At 49.6% G+C, this 21743-nt stretch overlaps 8 protein-coding genes across 8 annotated transcripts; 4 read left to right on the top strand and 4 right to left on the bottom strand.

The window, feature by feature from the left end:
• Positions 1-783: 783 nt before the first annotated feature.
• Positions 784-2212, top strand: CDV56_102962 (putative MFS monocarboxylate transporter (Mct); the record flags this gene model as incomplete). The annotated part of the gene is made up of 3 exons (XM_026756581.1): positions 784-979; positions 1029-1719; positions 1765-2212. The coding sequence occupies 3 exons, from the start codon at positions 784-786 to the stop codon at positions 2210-2212; spliced, it is 1335 nt and encodes a 444-aa protein (XP_026610672.1).
• Positions 2213-3092: 880 nt separating this feature from the next.
• CDV56_102757 (uncharacterized protein) lies at positions 3093-3865 on the bottom strand (the record flags this gene model as incomplete). The annotated part of the gene is made up of 3 exons (XM_026756376.1): positions 3093-3462; positions 3519-3787; positions 3836-3865. The coding sequence occupies 3 exons, from the start codon at positions 3863-3865 to the stop codon at positions 3093-3095; spliced, it is 669 nt and encodes a 222-aa protein (XP_026610671.1).
• A 2366-nt stretch (positions 3866-6231) lies between these two features.
• Positions 6232-7896, top strand: CDV56_102238 (uncharacterized protein; the record flags this gene model as incomplete). Its single annotated transcript, XM_026755857.1, has 6 exons — positions 6232-6706; positions 6762-6911; positions 6967-7208; positions 7264-7292; positions 7340-7532; positions 7582-7896. 6 exons carry the CDS (start codon positions 6232-6234, stop codon positions 7894-7896), a joined length of 1404 nt encoding a protein of 467 aa, XP_026610670.1.
• A 98-nt stretch (positions 7897-7994) lies between these two features.
• Positions 7995-8849, bottom strand: CDV56_102096 (class I SAM-dependent methyltransferase; the record flags this gene model as incomplete). The annotated part of the gene is made up of 1 exon (XM_026755715.1): positions 7995-8849. One exon carries the CDS (start codon positions 8847-8849, stop codon positions 7995-7997), a length of 855 nt encoding a protein of 284 aa, XP_026610669.1.
• A 1580-nt stretch (positions 8850-10429) lies between these two features.
• On the top strand, positions 10430-13078 carry CDV56_101526 (uncharacterized protein; the record flags this gene model as incomplete). The annotated part of the gene is made up of 4 exons (XM_026755145.1): positions 10430-10856; positions 10917-11031; positions 11095-12571; positions 12620-13078. The coding sequence occupies 4 exons, from the start codon at positions 10430-10432 to the stop codon at positions 13076-13078; spliced, it is 2478 nt and encodes an 825-aa protein (XP_026610668.1).
• A 44-nt stretch (positions 13079-13122) lies between these two features.
• On the bottom strand, positions 13123-13836 carry CDV56_101402 (uncharacterized protein; the record flags this gene model as incomplete). The annotated part of the gene is made up of 1 exon (XM_026755021.1): positions 13123-13836. One exon carries the CDS (start codon positions 13834-13836, stop codon positions 13123-13125), a length of 714 nt encoding a protein of 237 aa, XP_026610667.1.
• A 627-nt stretch (positions 13837-14463) lies between these two features.
• CDV56_100819 (Pfs and NB-ARC domain protein) lies at positions 14464-17657 on the top strand (the record flags this gene model as incomplete). Its single annotated transcript, XM_026754438.1, has 4 exons — positions 14464-14497; positions 14709-15800; positions 15852-16439; positions 16495-17657. 4 exons carry the CDS (start codon positions 14464-14466, stop codon positions 17655-17657), a joined length of 2877 nt encoding a protein of 958 aa, XP_026610666.1.
• A 1240-nt stretch (positions 17658-18897) lies between these two features.
• CDV56_100151 (uncharacterized protein) lies at positions 18898-21258 on the bottom strand (the record flags this gene model as incomplete). The annotated part of the gene is made up of 1 exon (XM_026753770.1): positions 18898-21258. One exon carries the CDS (start codon positions 21256-21258, stop codon positions 18898-18900), a length of 2361 nt encoding a protein of 786 aa, XP_026610665.1.
• Positions 21259-21743: the final 485 nt, after the last annotated feature.

The following is a 21743-nucleotide window of genomic DNA, read 5'->3' as shown; positions in this document are numbered from 1 at the left end:
GGGCTTGGCATATTGGGTTGGATAAGCTGGTCTAGACATCGATCAAGGCTGTGATCTTTTGCGATATAACTCCGTTACGTCAAGGCTGGTCAAGATATATATTTGCGCACTAAGAAACGGTCACTTTATCACCATTTGGATCACCAAGTCAATGGCTAGGCTGGGGAAGTAGCTACACGAGCAAAGCATCCAAAATATCAGACAACCACAGGGATGATCAACACTGCAATCGATGAATCGACAGCTGAAGAGTGACGATGGAATATTTTCAAGCAACCACAGATAGCCTTGAGAAACATTAAAGCTTGGTGATTATCAGCCAATAGGGCCTATGTGACTCCAGATCGTAAGGTTATCGATTCAAGTCAGGCTCACACTTCTTTTTCCTTTTTGTTTTTTTTTTTTCCTTCACCCTCTTTATTTCCCTCCTCTTCGACTATCCTATTGCTTTTAATCCCTTTGTGTAGTCCTTTGCTTTGGTCACCTTGGCTAGAAATTGCCAGTGCTAGATTCTTCTGCTCTTGCATAGAATTCTCCTTTGAGTATTGACAGATGCCCTAGGCAGTTTCCGTAGTTCGAACGCCAGCGTTGGCGCTGCTGATTGGAGAAGAAAATACGAGCTAAAAATGACTGATTGATTGATGCAGATGAGCGGAGACCCAGAAAGGCTAGGGTAGATAAGTTTTTTTTTTTTCATGGTTGAAGTAAAGTTTTGGGAAATTTCTGGGGACGACTTGTGTCCCTCTGCAATAGCTGGATGGAATATCCGTCCTGCAGCCCAGTATGTCTCAAGCTGAGATGAGAGAGTCTGGTCTAGAGAAGGGACTTAGTCCCGCTGCGGAAGTGAAGCACGATGTGGCTGCAACGGCGAACGAAACAAATGAAGACTCAACTGCGCCAATGGACCATGGGCTTCGTGCTTGGACGGTAGTAGCAGGAGCCTGGTGCTGTCTCTTTTGTGGATTTGGGTGGGTGAACGGTGAGCCTGCCCGTTTCCACTGGATAGAGGACAACTCTGACCGGAATAGCGATCGGTATCTTCCAAGATTACTACCAACATAATCAACTGCGCGATTACTCCGCATCCAGTATCTCCTGGATCTTATCCCTCGAGCCGTTCGTGCTCTTTGCCGCAGGCATCGTCCTAGGCCGCGTCTTCGACAATTACGGCCCCAAATGGATGCTCCTCATCGGCACCTTCCTGCACGTCTTTGGCCTCATGATGATCTCTGTCTCGAGCGAGTACTACCAGTTCCTCCTTGCACAGGGTATCTGCAGCCCCCTAGGCGCCAGCTTCGTCTTCTATCCGGCCTCCGCCTGCACGGCGACCTGGTTCGATAAGCGCCGTGCTCTCGCGTTCGGGATCATGTCGAGCGGGTCGTCGATAGGCGGCGTCGTCTTCCCGACGATGTTGTCGCGACTGTTGCCGCGGGTTGGGTTTGGATGGTCGCTACGCATCTCCGCGTTTGTGGTGTTGGCGTTGCTGGTTGTGGCGAACATGACTGTCCGCTCGCGCATGGCGCCTGTGCCGAGGCGGGTGCAGTTGAGCGATTATATTGGGCCGTTCTCCGAGGTGCCGTTTGTGTTGCTGATGCTGGCGGCTTGCTGTGGCTTCTGGGCCATGTTTGTGCCGATCAACTATGTGATTCTTGAGGCGCAGGAGGATGGGGTTCGTCGGAGTCTAGCAGAGTATCTATTGACGATTCTAAATGCTGCGAGGTTAGTTTCTAGCTGCACGGGTTGAGATGTATGCTGATGGGATAGTCTTCCTGGTCGAATACTTCCGGGTTACTTTGGAGATAAACTTGGCCGGTTCAACGTGATGATCGCCATGTGCACTCTTTCTGCGCTGACGATCCTCGTCCTCTGGATTCCTGGAACGATGTTGGCGCCTGGCTCTGCGGCTGTCTATGTCATCTTCAGCTTGCTGTATGGGTTCGCTTCTGGAGCGTTTGTCGGCATGGTTCCTGCGCTTCTCAGTCAGATCACAGCCGATATGACCAAAACGGGTGTACGACAGGGGGTATTGTATACCTGCATGAGCATCGCGACGTTGACCGGAAGTCCAATTGCGGGGGCGATTCTGAATCGACAGCATGGAACTTACTGGGGGCTGCAGGTCTTTGCTGGGGCGATGATGGTGGGTAGTGTGGTGTTCTTTGTTGCTGCGAGAGTGGTTTTGCAAGGGACATCGCTGAGAAAGAGGGTGTAATTATGGATATTCACACATACCAGTGTGGACCTCAGGCATCAATTGATTGCCTTGTCAAAGACAAGATCAGAGTCAGACAGTAGTATTCATAATACCACTACAACCCTTCCTTTCTTCACCATATGAGCCAATATAAGAAAATGACCAACATCATCATCTTCGACTCCGACAGCGTCCTTCCCAAACCCACAAATCCGCCTCGCGAGCGACCAGGCAACTGTTCACCATCCTATTCTTACGCATATCCTCGCTGATCCTCCGTCCACGTCCTCATAACCAGCGGCCCCGATTAGGAGATTGCACTTCTTCCCACCGTTCAACCTCGGCGGCGAGACAGATTGGAAGCGCATACCGCGCAATCTACGCGCGACCCCGGCAGAAACCCATTGGAGCTTCACCAGTGCACAAATATCCCTGCATGGTCAAGAGAGAGGAACTAGGACAAGCAGAGGGCGTGGAAGCTCCAGGACGGACTGGAGAGAAATGATATGATAAGGTCGACGACCCGAGCCAAGGCTGAAGCGGAAAGAGCTTGATTCTCTGTTTAATGTTCTTGTGCGTAGGATGGAGCGAGAGGGAGGAGGATGCGGGTTGAGGATTCGGTGGCGGACGTACACTCTATGATGAATGATTGGACTGGGTAGAAATCAATACTACGGGTTATGAGGAAGAGAACAAGCTCATACAACTTGAGATTGGGATGATAAAGTTAAGATGATCGTTACATGGATTGCTCGGATTCGATCGCTGGCTGTCAGAGTTCACTCCATTGTACTAAGACTGTAAGATGCCGCTGATTAGTAGCACTCGACAATGTCTCATCGGCAGCTATTCTACCGATTCTTCAACGGAAGTCCCAGACCCAGACACCCCAGCACAGTTAATACACCAGCTCCCATTCAGCGTTGCAACCTGGGTACCAGGCAATGCGGTCGTCTGACTGTGGCGCAAAACTGGTGTTGAGCTCGTTGATACTGAAATGAATCCGAGCACGGGATATGGTCAATATGTAGCGTCCCTTGCTGTCCCGGATGAACGACACAGTACCGGAGGCATGGTGAAGAACCACAAGATCTTCGCCGATAATGAGGTTATCTGACGGAGAGGGCGCGTAATTAGGGCTGACTTGTTTAACGGCTAGGAACCGAGTGCGAGATTTAGTGCTGGCGTAGACCTGAAGTGATTCGACCTCCGACTTGCGTTGGACGTCCCAATAGAGAGCTTTATACCGCTTCGAGCGGATGTAGTACCTGTAGGCAGGACAAATCAGATACCTTTCATGAGGCATGAGAAGGGTGGAGGCTACCAGTTGTATTGGACGCAATCAACAAAAGGGCCGTTATCGATCATGTGCCACGAATCATTGTAGCCATACAAGGGCTTGAAGAGGATCAATCCCTCGAATCTCTGAGCGAGGTGGTGCTCGGTGATCGATTGCTCAATGCGGAAGTTTTGGTACCGGTACCACTCAGCATTGACTCGCAGGATGTTTCCGTACTGTGAGGTCTCCATGGCACGGAACCAGGCATCCAAGATGTCCTTGTTCTTGGCCGTAATGAGCCAAACGGCGAAGCCCTGCTTCGGTTAGTCAAGAGGGATTGCTTTCTGGCCTTGAGAGCTTACCCCTGAGGTGGCGTAGGCGTAGAAGACCATCTTTGCTGCCAGAAGCGCTGCCTTCAGGTAGCAACTGAATGAAGAGGTTGAGCAGGAAAGTGTCGAGACTTTATAGTCCGAGAATCAGTGGAATATGTGAATCCTCGGAAGTGGGAAGATGTATGCGGAAGTGTTTAAAATGTCTAAGAAACATCCGGAGCGTGCAGAATTTTCATTCATCATTCACCATGAAAGACGACATAATATGCCTGGACAGCCTGTTGATGATCAGTAAGGCTCGGCGTTCTGTATGTTGGTGCTCCGTATCTTACGCCTTTTCACGGTCTGCTCCAGGAGACCCAATAAAGGATGATTCTGACTGCACGGCTTCATGGATTACTGCAGAGGAAGTGCCTTATGACTTGGATAAACCTGCACTATCATTCCCTCATGGCAGTGATTTCAGTCCTTTGTCGTTGCTGTGTCTGTCTGGATATAGGCAAAGATTGCCTTCTTCGCCAGGTACGTATCAAATCCGCGATGTAGCATTTGTGGAGCGTCTGGAAAGCATTCTAATCCTTTTGAAATCCGAGTATAGACACGATTTCTTATTAGAAAAGGTCATCTCTCCAAAACTCAGCGACAACCCGACTGGTATCGATTGAATCGGTGGACGTTGTCCAGACAGCACGTTGTGTTTCTCAGTTGGCGAGACCTGTTGAAGCAGGAAATAATTCCATTCGCTCCTTTTTTGGGGAGACCATCCGCCACTCCATCCATCTTCTTTTCATCGACGCTGCAAGATCCAGATAGGGATGGTTGACGGTCACTCGAGAAGAGAAGGGGAGGAGCTTGAGTCGCTTGCCAGTGAGTCGGTTCCGATGTCAGTAATACAAGCAGTGCTCTATGAGGACTTCTTCCAGGATTCAGAAAAGACGTTGCGGACCTAGAGGAAGAGTGGACGGTGTCAACTCTGCCACTCAGTCTCGGTACCGTGCACCCTTCTTTCCACAACACGCAAACACTATCAGCCTTGCAATCATGTTCGGTCTTCACTCCACACCAGACGAGGTCGCGACCGCTGCAACTCGCCTAGTGAATCTAATCTGACTGGCCAAATTCCGCGATCGCATGCGTTTCGAGAAGAGCTGACCTTGGGTTGGATGTATCCGACCACCATGGGTGCGTCGACGGCCTGGGAAGACTGTGACAGCATGCTTTCGGAAATGACAAGTTTCGACCATTATACCCCCGTCTCAACTACCAACTGGCTTCACTCCACCTCGCCGGTGTGAGCAAGGTTGGAAAGGAATCCAGGTGCAGCGTACCCCGTGTGGGAATCTTCAAAATGTGGAAGCAATATGTGTCACTCCATACGGATGACTGGAACGTCGATGTGATACCAGCAGACAACCGCTTCTCGTTGGAACTGTTGGTTCCTTCTCACTCGAGGGCACTGGTCATTTTGCCTCACGAATGCCGTGAGCAGCTTCCTGTGCAGCCTGAGGGATCATAGATAGGATCAGGACCCGATTTATCCTCTCATGCGAAGGGTAGAGCCAGAGACCGTCGCTTAATTCAATTGCCGATAGTCTTGATGATGTCTGAGGAATCATAGGATAGATCCAATGTACCTGGCGCTTACTAGCGTGAGAGACTATTGGTCTTTGGTAAGACTAACTGGTTGGCAAAATCATCCGAATCAAGCCATCACAAGCTGACTATCACCATATTCTGGTCTAGATTGGTAGGGGATTTGGGGATGATGAAAGCATCATAACCATGATGTCCATCTGAGACTCAGATGTAGACAGGAAGTAACTAGGTCTGACACTCGTGAAGTAGCCAAGATATCAAGGCGAAGAGCATCAATCATTCATAAGGGCAGTAAACAAACAAACTTTGCGCACTGGACTTAGAGTTCGACTGGTCACATTCTCATCTCAAAATTTCGGTGGATCTGGAATGCAGAGTAGACCCTCAGCAAAAAGGCCAAGACAGCGTTCCCTCTAATTTCAGCCTTGAGCATATTATTATTATCAAATAATTGATACATACATAATAGATATTCTAGACGAGAGAGATTATGAGTTGACTTATCATAATCAATCCCAAGCAAGGAACTTGACTATGCATGATTGGGTGTGTTTTGGATGTGGAAGAAGCAATGAATAAGTCTGGTCCGAGACTGGCATGGCCAGGGCACATCAATTCCTTTCCGAGCAGAAACCCAGATTCAGCTCCCAGACATGCAGACCGAGCTAATGCAGAAGCTGGAATAATTGGGCGCAGGCACAGATTGTGACCGATCGAGTGGGCTGGCTGATGGTTTTTTCACACACCCATTGCTGTACTTAAAGCTGGCCCCTTGATATCGGTGAGCACGTCGTGGTTATGACTTTGGTGGATAATAGTAGAACTGCAATATGGCCTCGCTAGTCAACTCTCTCGTCAACGCCCTGACAGGCAGCTCGGACAGTCTCTGCTCTGTCCTGGCCGATCACGGCTTCCAGGTCGAGTATCCGCTCTCGCTCTCGTATACCAGCGACCTGACGAACTACTGGTCGGCGGCATGCTCGGATCTTCATCCCGAATGCATGGTTGCGCCGAAAAATGCCCAGGAGATGGCGGATGTGATCGCCGTGCTGGGGTATACGCAGGACCAATTCGCGGTCAAATCGGGCGGTCACTCGCCTAACCTTGGTTTCTCGAGCACGCAGGGCGGGGTGCTGATCGTTACGAAGAATCTCGATCAGGTGGAGTATGACCCTTCCACCCAGACGGCTGTTGTCGGGCCGGGGCAGAAGTGGGAGGACGTGCAGGGGAAGTTGGAGGGAACGGGACGGGCGGTTGTCGGCGGGAGACTGGGAGGTGTAGGTGTTGGAGGGTTGCTTCTAGGAGGTGAGTCTTGAGCTCGTCTCTCATGCGTAAACCCGGTTGCTGAGCAATGGAAAAGGTGGTCTCAGCTACCTCAGCCCCCAGTATGGCTGGGGAGCGAACAATATCCTCAACTACGAGATCGTCCTGGCGAACGGCACGATCGTCAACGCAAATGAGAATGAGAACTCGGATCTCTTCGCTGCCTTGTGGAGGCAGCGCTTTCGGCGTCGTCACTGCGTACACTGTCCAGACGCGTCCGATGGATCACCCCGTTTGGGGAGGAAATTACATCTTCTCTGGTGTTGATACGGCGGAGATGCTTGCTGCTCTGCAGAATTTCGTCGAGTATTACCCCGATGAGAAGGCTTCAATAATTTTGACCAGGGAGCATGCACCGCTGCTTGATATCTGGGTCATGTTCCTCTTCTATGATGGAGAGAAGCCCCCGGCGGGTATCTTTGACAACTTCACTGCCCTGCATCCGACGGACCAAACCCGGACATACGATAGTTACACCGACCTGGTGGGTGCTGAATCAACTTGACAATGTGCTGGCCATGTCTGACTGAGTTGAACAGCTGAAAAACGGCGACAAATTCATCCTTCAGTAAGTTGCAAATCCGGAAATGCTCGTACAGCACTGACACCCTGCAGCGGAAGCCGATACAGCATTGCAGGTGAAACCATTCCGGTCCCAAAGGACATGTCGCCCGAGGTCTTACAATCCATCTTTGATTTCTGGCTTGACGTGAACAACGAGGTATTGCTGGAGACCGGCATGGTGGGGACCATCGACTTCCAGCCCTTCCCACGGAGCATCGCACAGAAAGCCTTGGAGCTCGGAGGAGTGAGTCTTTTCCCTACACTTAAAAACAACCACTCTGACAGAAGTGTAGGATCTGCTCGACTTTCCCCCAGACCAGGACTATATTCTCCTTCAGATCACCCTGCAGTGGTCGCTTGGGCTGTCCGACGCTCGGATGCACGATGCCACGCAGAAGCTCTTCAAAGGGTTTGGTCGCTTGCTTGAGGAGCACATAGCTAATGGAACACTGCCGGATGTGTATCGTCCGTTGTATATGAATGATGTCAACGCTGACCAAGATTACTGGGGTCGATTGAGGACACACGACCGGGCCTTGCAGGCGAGACTCAAGTATGATCCTGCGGGATTCTTCCAAACGCGGACCAGTGGGTTTCGCTTGTCCTAATAGCTGAAATTGCATTGGTTGCGATATGATGGTATTAGCATTGAAGATTGTAATCTGGTGATTTTATAAGATCGAGCATTGGCCAAGTATTGATTAAGCTACTTCCATGCGAGCATCTCGCACTGCAATGCCGCATACCAAGCATCCTCTGTCTCAGCCCATTTCCTCGAGGCGAGCAGCGTCTCATGTATCTCGTCTTCGGTAATGCCAGCCTCCAGCCAGCTCCGGTGTAAGGGGTCGCCGGGCTGTAACTGGCTCTCAGCACGCTTGGCTAGCCACTCTCGAGTGTCTGCTCCCGAGAACACCGTACTTCCAGTGCTGATACAAACCTTGGCCCCGTCAGCATCAAAGCCCGCACGACGAAACAAAGCCGGCATCATCGAGGGTGAAAGTTCTGCTTCAGTATCCCCTTTGAGCACTGCTCGCCGGAAATTCCCCACCCAGAGACGGTCAAGGTCCACACTGCGCGGGTAAAAGTGCTGTTCGACGGTATCGCGTGTGGCCAAGATTCCCCCGGGCTTCAGTACTCGTCGCATCTCGGTGAGGGCCTTAAGCGGCATGTCTGGCGGCGGCATATACCCCAAGGTATGAGCGCAGAATATAACGTCGAATGTATTGTCCGAGTAGGTGAGTCCTTCCAGGATATTGCCTTCCTCGAAGACAATGGAACCCGGCCCCTCTCTGGGAATGCTGGCCTCGTTGGCCTTTGCCTTGGCCCTGACTAAGACATTTGCAGAAATATCAATGCCGATCGTCCTTCCTTCACTGGCGTACTTGACAAAGCCAATGGTAATGGTACCAGGACCGCAGCCGACATCGAGAATGCAGTCTGTCTTTTTGATGTACGGCAGTAGAAAAGCAGCCTCCGACTCAGCTGTGCGAGTTTGTTGTGTTGCAACAGTCTGGCTGGAATAGCCCTGCTTGTAATTACTTGCTTGACTGGTGCTTACCATTGTTCTAGAAGGTAGAAGGGAGTTAGCATATTCTCATGCGGTCCAGAATTGTGTATAAGCCACAGAAACTTGGTTAATTTTCTTGCAGACCTTAAAAGAGGTATTTAGTGTGAATGGGATAAGACATTCAATAAGGGGCAATTCTTCATTTTAAGCTGACAATGGTGCTAGTTCCGCGATCTTATACTGTAGATGGTGTAATCAAAGCAGGCTGACTGGGCCTGCAGCCCTGCACTGGCAGGCATTCAAAGTACAAAAATAGCAACAGAGGAACTCAGAGGCTAGATCGCATGATGATACAGGCTCTGAGTTGTCTCACATCACACAGCGGGGGCCCCACTTTGTTATTGGGTAGATCGTGTCCTATTGAAGCTATCCAGTCTGCTGCCATCTCAAGGCTGATTACAGCAAGCCATTGGGAGATAACTGAAAAAACCAAAAATGAATTTCTAAGTATGTCCACTGCTCCTGCTTCCACCTCCCTAGAATTACATAATTTACATTTCCTGTATATGAATTTTGATATCAATACTATATGGGTATTTGATATCCTATTGATATTGAACACCCACATAGACTACTTCGTAATCACAAGTGCCTGCTAGGCAGCATGAGCATATTACAGGCCTTGCTCACAACACTCTTCCCCTCTATCTCAGCAATCACTAGATATCAAATACTATATAGTGATATCGAATACCATATAGTATTGATATCAAATCCTTAGTAGGGATATCAAATACTTAGTATTAATATTAAATGCTTAGTATCGATACCTATCGAATATATACTATATGAGTATTCAATATCAATACTAAGGATTCGATATCAATACTATATGGTGTTCGATATCCCTATATAGTATTCGATATTGATACTAACTTATGAACTAACCACCTGAGTTATATAACACCTTGCTAGTGGCCGCATATAGATGAATATTTCTATCTATATTCTAGTTCTTCAGCAAGTTCTTCTTGTACAGACCTAGTCATAGGTTTCTCTACGGCCTAGCCCGTAACATATCTAGCTGCTTAATTTCTAATAGCTCTATATTACAGACTGCACATGGATTGCTTCATTTCACGGCTTCACCTCGCATGAAGTTTGAGATCATCTTGCGCCTTTTGGCGATTCCGAAGACCTTACCTGCAAAATCAGCACGATGATATATGCCACTCAAAAGGATCTAAACTGTTGTCTTGACCATGCCGCGGACAACCTCGGAGCGATGAAGCAGGGGAATACAACAAAGGAACTAACGCCTGCATCAAAGCCTTGTATTCTGACGGCATCATCGTTCCAACGAGTGCTTCATGTCTCGATGATATTTTTGGTCTGCCAGAAACAGATGGAGAAATATGAAAGAAGAAGACAATAAACAGTCAGTGTCTTGGGCAGCCTTACCCTTTTCGGAATAAGGATAAGGCTAGAAAAGTCACGCGTTCAGTCTCAGCCTCGTTCAATGTTGTAGTCTCAATCCGCGTCTCCTCAAGCTTTTCTGAAGCTCATTACGACTTTTCGACATTCGGCCTATAACATGCGCAAATCAGATCATTCATGTATGTTTTTACTGGATCATGAAGAACAGACAGCCCTCGGATGATTCGTCCAACGACCTGTGGAGCGAGATACGAGCTTTGCTCAAAGAGCAAAATGAACGACTGCGTATCCAAAATAGACTGCTCAAGCAGCTTCTTCTTGAGGGAGATAAAGGCACTGGAATTGGTACCAATGATGATAAGATCCCAGATGACGATAAAAGCAATCAGTTCCTCGAAGAGGAGACACGGCTCGATGGAAGAAACAAGTCACAAAACTCCTTGAGGTCCTGCCTGAAACGTGACGACCCTGACTTCGAATTTCAAGGTCAAGGGCAGACTCTTCTTTACGCTGCAGATGAAACTCTCAAGTATCCTCGAGTTTATTATTCTGTCGATGAGCGAAATAGGCCACGCCTCCACAGACTGTCGACAGCCCTGAGAGCTGACACCTTATGGAATTACTGTGAGTACAGAGAATCAAGTGTCTTCTTGTATTTGGGAGCGTCTATCTAACATATGCCAGGGAAGCCTGTTGCCCCAGGAGGAATAACCTATCCAGGGCAGTATCAGTCCTATCCTGGAGCAGGATACCCAGATTATATTCCTGAATGGGAGATTAAGCGTATTGGCGATGGATGGTATCATATTGATGGCAAAAGATTGGAAGACCAAGTTCATGTTACCTCTGACGGTTTTCACAGTGGAAAAGCACGATTGGTTCCTTATTCTCTCAATTGCAGTACCTCCCTTCCGTCCAAGTGGGTATGTGAACCGTTTGAAGATTGTCATGTTGGTTTTGGGGAGAACACGGTCGACACCATACAAGTGCTATTGACAGCCCTGGGAAATCTTTATGCTGTCCCTTGCGACGGCAGAATGCAATTCGCATTTGATCGATGCCACCTGAGGAGTCTTGGTTCCTCTGGTCTGAGTTCGCACTTGGAACAGCTCCAGTCGTTCTTTAAGACATTGAAGGCAAGCAACGGTCGTATTCAGATCGTTGATATGGACGACTGGATGCACGCGGTCATATACGAGCGCGTCACTGCATACACTGAAGAATGGAAATTAATCCTCAGGAATAAGGATCCAAGAATTTTGGCCGTCCCAGCCTTGGAGGCAGACCTCCGCAAAGTCAACATTCGACCAACGCGGTTTTACTACAAGAGCGGAAACGGTAAGCCGACAGAAATCAAGTGGAGGGAAACGGGCCATTGGAATCGCATTACTAGCTGTGTTGGCTTGAATGCTGTAGCGCCATCGTTTGAGTATGGATTTGACGCGCTCTATCACATACTCTTTCGGAGTTCTACTGGTGCAAAGTTTCAGTACCCGGACCTAGTGCCTGGAATTCTGAGGACACATATTTCCTGTGTTAAACGGAGGCGTTCGCGCAACGACGCACCTGATTCAATTGAACCGTTCCACATCACTTGGTGCCGAATAGATGGCACGAAGCCCTCAATCAAGTCGACCTGGAGGTCTGGAGAGCTGTATGGGTCAAAGGGCTCAAGAAGCAAGCTGTATCTGTCCGAGGTCGCCTTCACGTTGGGCTTCATACCATCTCAACGGACGCTCTGGTCTAATACTCGGACTGGAAAGCTAGAAAATATGGACCGCAGTCATTGGTGTCTTATGCATCTGGCACCCTCACACTTTCGCCGCTTGGATGAATCTATTCACCGTCGCAGGCAGGATGACCCACGGACCGCCCCATTCACCACAGCAGTCACGCTGATAGAAGAGGCACTGCAGCACGCGGCCAACGATTGGGACCAGATTGCCAACCACTTTGACCTTGTTCTCAACCAGAACGATAGCGTTTTCCATCCTGACCTTCATGATCGCTTTCTCTTCGATGATGCTTCGTTTTCCCGATCGCGGTACTATTTCTGGCTCATGGATAGTCTAGAGGGCTTCACATCCGCGGTGTCCGATGCCATTCATGAATGGGAGGTGTACTGGTGGGCTAGAAAGGACGTCTTTGAAGACTACGAAGCTTTCTACCTGGACAAGTGGCGGAACACCGAGGTTGAATTGGGATCTCCCAAGCCTCCTCAAGATCCCCCGCGACTGGAAGATTCGGTTAAGAGGGTAGAAAGGCATGTCGCACGATTGAGAGAAATCTTGAGCCGTTTCGAGAATTTGCGTGATCGAACCATGACCTTACGAGATGGAGTAGGTACAGCCTGATTGTGTTTCAGCTAGTTGCTGACTTGACTGTAGCTATTTAATGCGAGCGCTGTCATCGAATCACGGGCTGCTACTCAGCTTGGTGAAAACGTCAAACTGCTCACATATGTGAGCATATTGTATCTCCCACTCAGTTATTGCGCTGCTTTATGGAGTATCAACCGGGATTTCAATCTGGTGGTATTCGCTATTGTTACAGCTCTTCTAGCTATAGGCACGTATGCTCTGGTCCTGAACCTGAACAATATTGTGTTATTGATCAGGAAGGCTTACCGAAAGCTGCGTACTCCTATTTTGGAAGCGATGAAAGATGACCCGCATGAAGAATGGGCCAACTTAGGCAGCGTTTTCAGTCGATTCACACCCGAGAGACATGGCGATCAGCCCTCTGAGTGGAATGTTCTGCTGTATGCACTAGTGATGGTTACAGAGAAGCTGAAATTTTGGAGAGGCCACTCAAATGCGAATAACGACGAACTCGAACGAAAGTGAACGCTGATCGTCCATCTCTGAGAAAGACAAAAGAATGGCTCTGTCTAAAAGCCAACTGACACCTGATATCCCTGGTCTGTCTCCTGAACATCGAAGTTCACCTTTCCAACGCAATCTCCATACTCGTACGGCTTGTTCAACTGACCCGCTCCGGCCCCCGGAGTGCTCGTCGTAGGCGCTCCGAATGTGACATTTGTATACGGGAGCTCGCTACAGCTATGACTCGTCATGGCGTTCCACGGATAATACTCAATGAATCCGACCTGGCTGCTTATGATTCCTCCAGCACCATTCGGCAAAGTGTACGACCCGACATGTGTCGACTTGCCACTCACAGTGTCGACCAGCGTTCCTGTCCAGGTGGTGCTCCCTGTGTTCTTGACCACGAGATGATAGAGCGGAGCATATGGCGCGGGAATTTCCACACTGCAGCTGACACCCGCACCGCCGTCTGCGCCGTCGCTGCAGTTTTGGTCGGTGCTCGTGGTTCCGGCCACGAAGCTGGAGAAAACAGCGTGGACGATGCTTGAGCCGGAGGCATCCGGACGTGGTTGGAGGCCTGCGTACCCGACATCAGAAAGACCGTTGAAGTTGAACTGCTGTGCGAAATAGTAGCCTGTCTCATGAGGCGCATTGGCGATCGAGAAGGGAAACGTGATGTCCTTCAGGCCAGAGGAGGGAGTATTGGAAACGCTCCAGCTCAGACCAACGAGGGCCTGCGTGAAGGGGATGATAGCAAGAACGATGGCTTTTTTCATTTTCAGAGATTGAGTATATCAGAGACCTGAGGAGGAATTGAGCGGAACTGAATCCGAGCTTCGCACTTCTCCCTAGGGATCTGAGTCGAACGATTTATACCTGTGACTCTGGTCGCAGTTCCAGCGATTCCACTTGTGACGCATCTTGGTGAATCAATAGTTAACAATGTGGCGCTCGCCAGATGGATAGCCGATGTCGATCAAAGGGGTCGGCATGTCAGGGACGTTCGTGATACTCCACAATCAAGTAATGTTGTTTGCGACAAAAAAATGATGTTACATCCAGGAATTTACGACCGCTGGACGATTTCTACACTCGCGTCTCAGTTTTCACTGATGGTGGCGTTCCTAATCTTTCATCACGTAACAGATGGATATTGAGTTTGATGGCCGTTTCATTGTCGCGGGATGTAAGACAATCCAATTATGCTATCTGATCAGCCTTACCGAACATATGAGCAAGTCCGGGCGGTTTCGGCCCCGGTGTGAGCAGTAATGGCTTCTGCGAAACTCCATCTCCTCGAAAGCAACGGATTCTCGTGGATTGAATTGGGCCACTGGAGATTCAGTGTTGTGGCGCAACATTTCTATTCCTGGCTTGGATCAGGCGCTTCACCACAGGTCACAATGATATTGTTACAGGAATTTGGCGCCGATATATGTATGCCAATGCGCCAAATGCGCTGAAGAGGACGGCAAAGCTGAGGAAGCGGCTAGAGAGATATCATGATTGGTCCCTTTTCGTGTGCCAGGATGAGGCGAAACTTCAGCCTGGCGTGTTTAAATGCCGACTCCCCGCAGAAACAGACAGACTGAATCTGAGCAAGATGCGACCTGCCGGGAGACTTTGTTGAGCAATTGATACTATCAAGCGAAACGTGGAGGTTTGCGCAGACTTTCTACTGACTTTGAGATCCGGATCTGCTGCCGTGGCCGCGAGTTTCATCCGAAGATGCGTCTGAGCAGTCGGGACGAGTTTGAGATCGCTATCTTATGCGCCCTTCCGCTGGAAGTCAACGCGGTCGAAGCCTTGCTGGACGAAACCTATAACAGAATTCGCAATGAACACATGAAGGATAACGGAGATGTGAACGCCTACACCACAGGGCGGATAGGGAAGCAGAACATTGTCCTGTGTCATATGCCAGGTATGGGCAAGGTGAGCGCAGCGGGCGTGGCTACGAGCTTGCGATTCAGCTACCCGAACATTCGGCTGGCGTTGCTCGTGGGCATATGCGGTGGCGTCCCATTCCCGTCAAGCGGTGCGGCAGAGATATTCCTTGGAGATGTCATCATCAGTGATAGTTTGATCGAGTATGATTTTGGCAAGCAGTATCCGGGTGGCTTCCAGCGGAAGACTGGCGTTGGACGACCAAATCGAGAGATAAGAACGATCTTGTCAGCGATGGCGAGTAGTAAGGTATATAGTGAATTCGAAGAGCAGCTCAACAAGCATTTGGACAATATACAAGCTCAAGACAAGAGGTGGATGTGCCCGGGCGTTTCGCTTGATGTTCTCTTCGAGTCATCATACCGGCATCAGCATCGGACGAATGGCCTTCCTCACCACTGCGATTGTGCTAACGGTAACTCCGTGCACATTGTCTGCGACGAAGCTTTAAAGAGTGATTGCTCTGGTCTCGGTTGCGATGAGACGCACCTCCGTCGTCGCCGATCCAGCGCGAAACCTACTAATAGTAGTGTACACATTGGTACATTTGCGTGTGCAGATACGGTGATGAAGTCAGGGGAACACCGTGATCTATTGGCGAAGAGGGAGGGAGTAATTGGGCTCGAGATGGAAGGCGCCGGGATATGGGATAATACTCCATGCGTCATCATCAAGGGGGTCTGCGACTATGCAGATAGCCACAAGAGCAAGGTGTGGCAGAGTTACGCCGCAGCAACGGCTGCGGCTGGTGCTAAAGCCTTTCTGGGGTATTGGGTACCCAGTACTAAAGCAGGTGAGCAGTGATTGAAAGCCTGTTCTTGAGCATACTAATCGTTGGCGCTAGAGCTGCGTTCGGTGCAGAAAGCGCACATGAGGATTCCGATCCCGAAGTCGGTCTTTTTTGGGCGTAAAGTTGAGTTGGAACAAATGGAGCAGAATCTTGGACGACCCGAGCGAGGGAGAAAAGGCGTGGCACTCTGGGGACTCAGTGGTTATGGCAAGACACAGTTGGCAATCCACTATATTGCGATGCACAAACCTACTTATGATTCCATTCTATGGATCGACAGCTCGTCTGCGGACTCGATCCACGAGTCGTTCGCTCAGGTCTGCTTGAAGCTTGGTAAAAGCGTCTACCAAGGGCATTCAGCAGTTGATAAAGTCCTGGAGTGGTTGGAACAAGACCTAAATCGTTCTTGGATCATCGTGTTCGATGGAGTCGACGACTGTGAGGATGCGAATGAACCTGATGATATAGATCTAAGGAAGTACATACCTTCCTGTGACCATGGCCATGTGTTGTTGACAACTATATCATCTGATCTGCACCTTCGGCTGAACTTTGCAGGGATTCAAGTGAATGGTGTTGACGAGCAAGCAGGCTCTGAGATCCTCATGAGGTGTTCAGGCAGCACTATCTCGAACTCTTCAGGTATTCATCCCATGCAGATAATCCTGGCTCCACTGTTCATTGACACCGCTCATAGCTCCAATGACTGCGAAGGCAATTTCGCGGCGGGTTGGAGGAGTGCCTCTTGCCTTAGAGCAAGCCGGCTCATTCCTGTCATATGGCTTCATTTTTCTAAACGAATACAATCGACATTTTGACAGGCAGTTTGCTGAAACGACATTCAAAACACCCTTGCGCAAGAATTTTGGGTCTTACGAGAAGGGGCGCACTCTCTGGACAGCGTTTGAAATGTTGTATGACGCTCTGAGCAAGCGGAGCAGCGACTCAGTGAGGCTTTTACATCTTCTCGCTTTCCTCGGTCGTGGCCAGATACCTTTGTCGGCCATTTCGAACCTTGTTTCCCAGAGAGGCAAAAGCCCTGAATCACCCGACTCATCCATTCAGGTGGCTGTCAGTGAACTGCCATTGACGGGTACTTTGACTTGGCTGCTCCAACTGCAATCACAGAGGGACGGCTTCACATCTGCGCTCAGGGACCTCGAGACTTCCGGATTTGTCAAGTTCAATCGGAAGCGTTCGGATACTGTACTTGAGAGCTTCTTCATCCATGACATGGTACGCTCCTTCGTACGACTTAGATTGTCGAAGGAGGATATACTCGACAATGCGGCATCCGCTCTGCTCCTCCTTGGGAACTCCTGCTCCAACATGAACTCTGAATCTCGATTAGACTCCTTGGAAAGGAACCTTGGACGACTGAGCAGCGTACTCGAAAAGTTTCTGTCCCTCGTATCAAGAGAGATGCTGGAACCCCCGCACGGCAGATATTTCGAACTGTGTGGCTCCGTCGCGCCGGTTTACGCAAGAGTCTGTCGCCTCAATGGGGATTTGGAGAGAGCGAAGAGCCTGTGGATCATTGCTCTGCAGTACCGATCCGTCAGCCAAGGTAATCAATGGCCAAGTACCCCAATGGAGCTTCAAGAGCTTTTAGAGGCTGCGGACACCGATATCAAACTGGGATGCTTGGAAGACGGTATAGAAAAATATCGGTCATTGCTTGCCCGGTGCGAAGGACCTCTATTGGAAAATGAAGAATTAATGCTGCGTGTTGTTGGCTCCCTTCGAGAAGCCCAGACACAATGGAACCTTTTGAAGAGCGACCACAATAGAGCTGTTGCAGCAAGAAGCTTCAGCAAGACCAATGATGACAGCCCATGGCAAACTGGGTTATTGCTATAAAAAGACTGGGAACCAGGTGGCCAAATTGCCGGGGGAGCTGTTTTCAGCACCCATATGGGCAATGTACGAACAATTACCGTTGTACAACCAGCCACTGAACCCTTTAAGCAATGTCTCTCCGAAGTCGAAGCTCCCGACGTTTTGGAGGGGAAAGAAGCCACGCTTTGGAGGCTCTAATCGTGATGAGGGCCTTTGCCACGGCAATTGTTTTTCTGACTCGACAAAAAGTCTTCTGTGGCTGAGATTGGCCACGCGTGAGACTCGGCCCTGTTCTTTATAATTACCACATTTACTTATTTGACCAACGCGAGTGCGCTGAATAGGTCCGGTCGTCGCTCCGGACAGGAAAACTTTCTTATATACCATGTTATTTCTGTTTATGAAGATATTAGCACACGCTTTAGACGCCATATATATAGCCTATCGGATTATGAAGCTTGGCTGTGCTTGAATGAGTATGCTATATCCACTTTTGACGATATGGTCACGGTCTACAAACAAAAGTATAGCAACCATCATTCCCCCAAGACGAGCCTAGAATTATATACCAAGCCAATTCATCCCTCTACTGCGCTGAATTAGCCTTCTGCACAGCTGAAAGCCTTTGTAGGGCTTCTTGTGAGGTGTTACCTCCTATGGAGAGATTAATCACATAGATGCAAACCTACAGCTGCGGCGCCTGACCAGAAGGAAATGAGACAGGGCTATCTACGTCTGAGGCAATCCTCCGCAGCAGCCTTCAATCCCTCTACGCCTCATAGACTTAACACCGGGCTGTTTTACGGAAAGCGTTCCAATGATGGGCAATCTGCACCGTTTCAGAAACTACTAGTTGTCATGCAAAGACTGGACCCGCAAAACACCTGAATTGATGGAGGGTCTGAGCCCGAGCAACTCAAACAGCGCAACGAGATTGAGGGGATAATCTGGACTGTATACCTCACTAATTGCGTAAAGTCTCATCAACGACTGCATATCGACCACTGACAGGAACAAGTCATTTCAATCTGTCTTTGCAGCTAGTCGAGAACCTGAAGGAAGACAGAGAGATACAAGAAAGGTGCGTTTGAAGCTATCGAAGATGCCATGGCTGGTGTTCGTGGACCATTGACCCCATGAGACGTTGCCAGGGAGGAAGGGACAAGAAGAAAGAAAGAGGATTGTGGAAGCGAAGAGGACTTTTGGATGAAGTGTGTGAGAAGCCTTTCCCCTTCTTGGTTTCTGCGTGCGTCGTCAGGCTCTAGTCGATACACCAAAGCTGCGAAGCTCTTCTTTGGCCAAAGGCTGTTCGCACGACAAAGTTGTTCGTGCCGAGACCGGGAGGGCCCTCGAATCTCTCAGAGATCACTTGGTCAGGATACAAGCGGTCTAGAAGCGCGGTATTAACCACTCTTGTTGAAGGCTTCTGCAGCTCGCCAATAGCTCCGCATATTTTTCTAGCGCGAACAACATCACCGTCCTCATGGGTAATTGCTGCTAGGATACCCACACGCCGATGTGTCAGGTTCTCGGTACCCGGGTGCATAACAACTAGAAAGGCAATCTTCCCAGTTCCGTAGATGGTATGTGGCTGGATGCTAGGGATTTCTTCCTGATTGTCCCGGAATCCATCACTGGCCATTTCGGCATGCTGACTATTGCCGGCGAAAACAAAAAGGAGGTGATGCTCTCGCAGATTGTCTTTCATCATAAATGACATGCCTAAGCGTCCCATTCCGATGTCCATGACTATACCATGGAGCTTTGCTATAAGCCCAGCGGGAGTGATTTGGGCCAAAGGTGGACTTGACACGTCCGCTGTGGCTATGGCAGGTATATAATGGTTATTCGGGGGGTTCACATTTGACGAAGATAATAAGAAAGATTTTGGTGCCCACCGAAGTCCCGGACGTGTCAGAGTCTCTCCTCGGTAACATAATATTTCACTCGGAATGGTTGGTATTATACTCCAGAGAACCTCCATTCGCTCATTCGGGCGACTTTGAACGATCCGCCCCATATCCAGGTTGAGGAGGGTTGCTATGCACAGGGCTTCATCACTGGCCACGCTCGTAGTCCGAAATCTCAATGCAGAGATCACAGAGCTGATCTCACCAGAGAAATCCGTGTCGCTCTGTTTGAAGCCACGAAGACTCTGATATCTTATCTTCAGGGAGTTCTTTAATGTGAGGTCAAGCAGAACATCACGGGTTTCCAGAAACAGCTGATAATACGAGTCAAGCTCGTGGGCTTTGTCATTGAATTGGAAAAACAGGAGCCTGGCAAGCGCCCCTTCCTGGTAGGTCCAAAGACGTCGGTTCCAGACTGAGTTGAAAATCCGCATGAGAACTTCAACCTTCGACATGCCTGAACTGTCACATGAAAGCAGCCAAGAGTCAAGAACCAGAACTGCACTAGCTCCCTCATACACATGGCGCATCTGTCTCAGTGCAGCTGCCTGAGCTCTTTCGTGGTTGACCGCATCAGGGGGAACGCAAAGGGTATCAACCCAGACATATTGAGTTTGGGAGAGCTCGGTAGGTAGGGAGTGGATCAGATTGCGCAGGAGGGTGAACTGGCAGGAGGGTAGAGCATTCCTCTGGAGATTTCCGAGCCCATCAGACCAAACGTGGGAGATGGCAATATATGGCGTGCCCGGTGTTTCTGGCATGATGGACAAACGGTCGCTACCATGACGAGACTGAAGATGGATGAGCGGGATACGATCGCTTAATAGGACCGGAGCAAGGATACTAAGCTCTACCACAAGATCCGGGCAGCCCTGGCATTCGTGCTTGTGTTTCGTAGTGTAGGTATTTCCAGACAAGTTCCGAAAGCGACAGTAGGTCTGTGTGCAGCTGGGGCTTCCCACTGGACCATTCTTCGCCACATGCACTTGCGTTGGGGATGGTCGCTCCAAATTCATCATAAACAAACATCCTGCTGTGGTAAACTCTTGCATCATGGGCATTATGTCGGATGGGCACCAGCCAGCCAGGCAAAGAAGCGTCCGAATCGAATGCTGCGGGAAGGATGGAATCATTCTATAAACCTCTTGCCCAAAGCTCTGGGGGTAAGACACTGCCATCTCCCACAGGAGGCTCTCTGATAATGTCACTCGCTGGTGTTGAGGATCCGAAGGTTGTTCCAACAGGAGGAATGCTCGGAGACGTTCTGGTTGCTGGAGCGTCTGATTACCTGTCCTCTTTCGCTTCCAAGTGCCGTCAAGCGCAAAAAGCACATCTCCGCACCCACGAATGGCCCCAAACAGACCATTTACCTGTTTTCTTTGCCTTAGGTTGCGTTCGATGAAGTCCTTCAAAGGCTTTGTTGACAAGATCATCATTCCAGGATTGTCGGTGTCGTCTACAACAAAGGTCGAGATGTCGAACGGCCCAATGAAGAAATGCATAAGACCAAAGTAAAGCCATCGTTGCAGGAACGCGTTGAACTCACGCGGGGGGTTCTCAAAGATGGCTTGCCATTCAGCGACTGTTCGGGTGCCCCAGCCTTGACGTTCAGGGTAGCCGTCGAAATCTCCACCATCATAGTTGATCGAAGATAAGGCAGGCACCTTGAGCGGTTTGGGGGAAATTGTTCGAGGAAGAATGAGGTGATCCATCGTGCCCTCCGTTCAAGACTGTACACTGAGTTTTGTGCTTTCAGGCGATAATGCGTTCCCTTGTGGTATCCCAGGATACATAGGGTTTCATGTCCATTCAATCTATCACTCTAGGTGATACTCTAGGTAGTTACCCGCAAAGTGGCGTGTTTGCCTGCAGCAGATCTGCGAAATTCTGGGCCAATCCGAAAACGAACTTCCTGCGTTGGGAACAGTCGTTGTTGTTTGTCATTCCAAACCTAGGTGTAGGCGATGCCCACCTGCAAGCGCCCTTGTATCCTTATATTTGGCAGGAAGAGGCTATGACACTTGACGCTTGAAGCCATTCTGTCTAGCAGCCCAAACAGGATCCACTAATCATGATTAGGAGTAGAAGAGAGGGGCTCTAGAGTGGCAGTGAGCAAGGAGCCGGATGAATATAATTGGACACGAGCATGGCAGGAAAGTAGTAGGCTATGCATGCAAGGCTGAGGCACATCCTTCAC

The sequence above is a fragment of the Aspergillus thermomutatus genome (genome assembly GCF_002237265.1).
Source record: "Aspergillus thermomutatus strain HMR AF 39 chromosome Unknown NODE_289, whole genome shotgun sequence".
In the NCBI taxonomy this organism is placed as follows: Eukaryota; Fungi; Ascomycota; class Eurotiomycetes; order Eurotiales; family Aspergillaceae; genus Aspergillus; species Aspergillus thermomutatus.
Note: the sequence above shows the minus strand (reverse complement) of the source record. Positions and strands in the feature narration are given on the sequence as shown.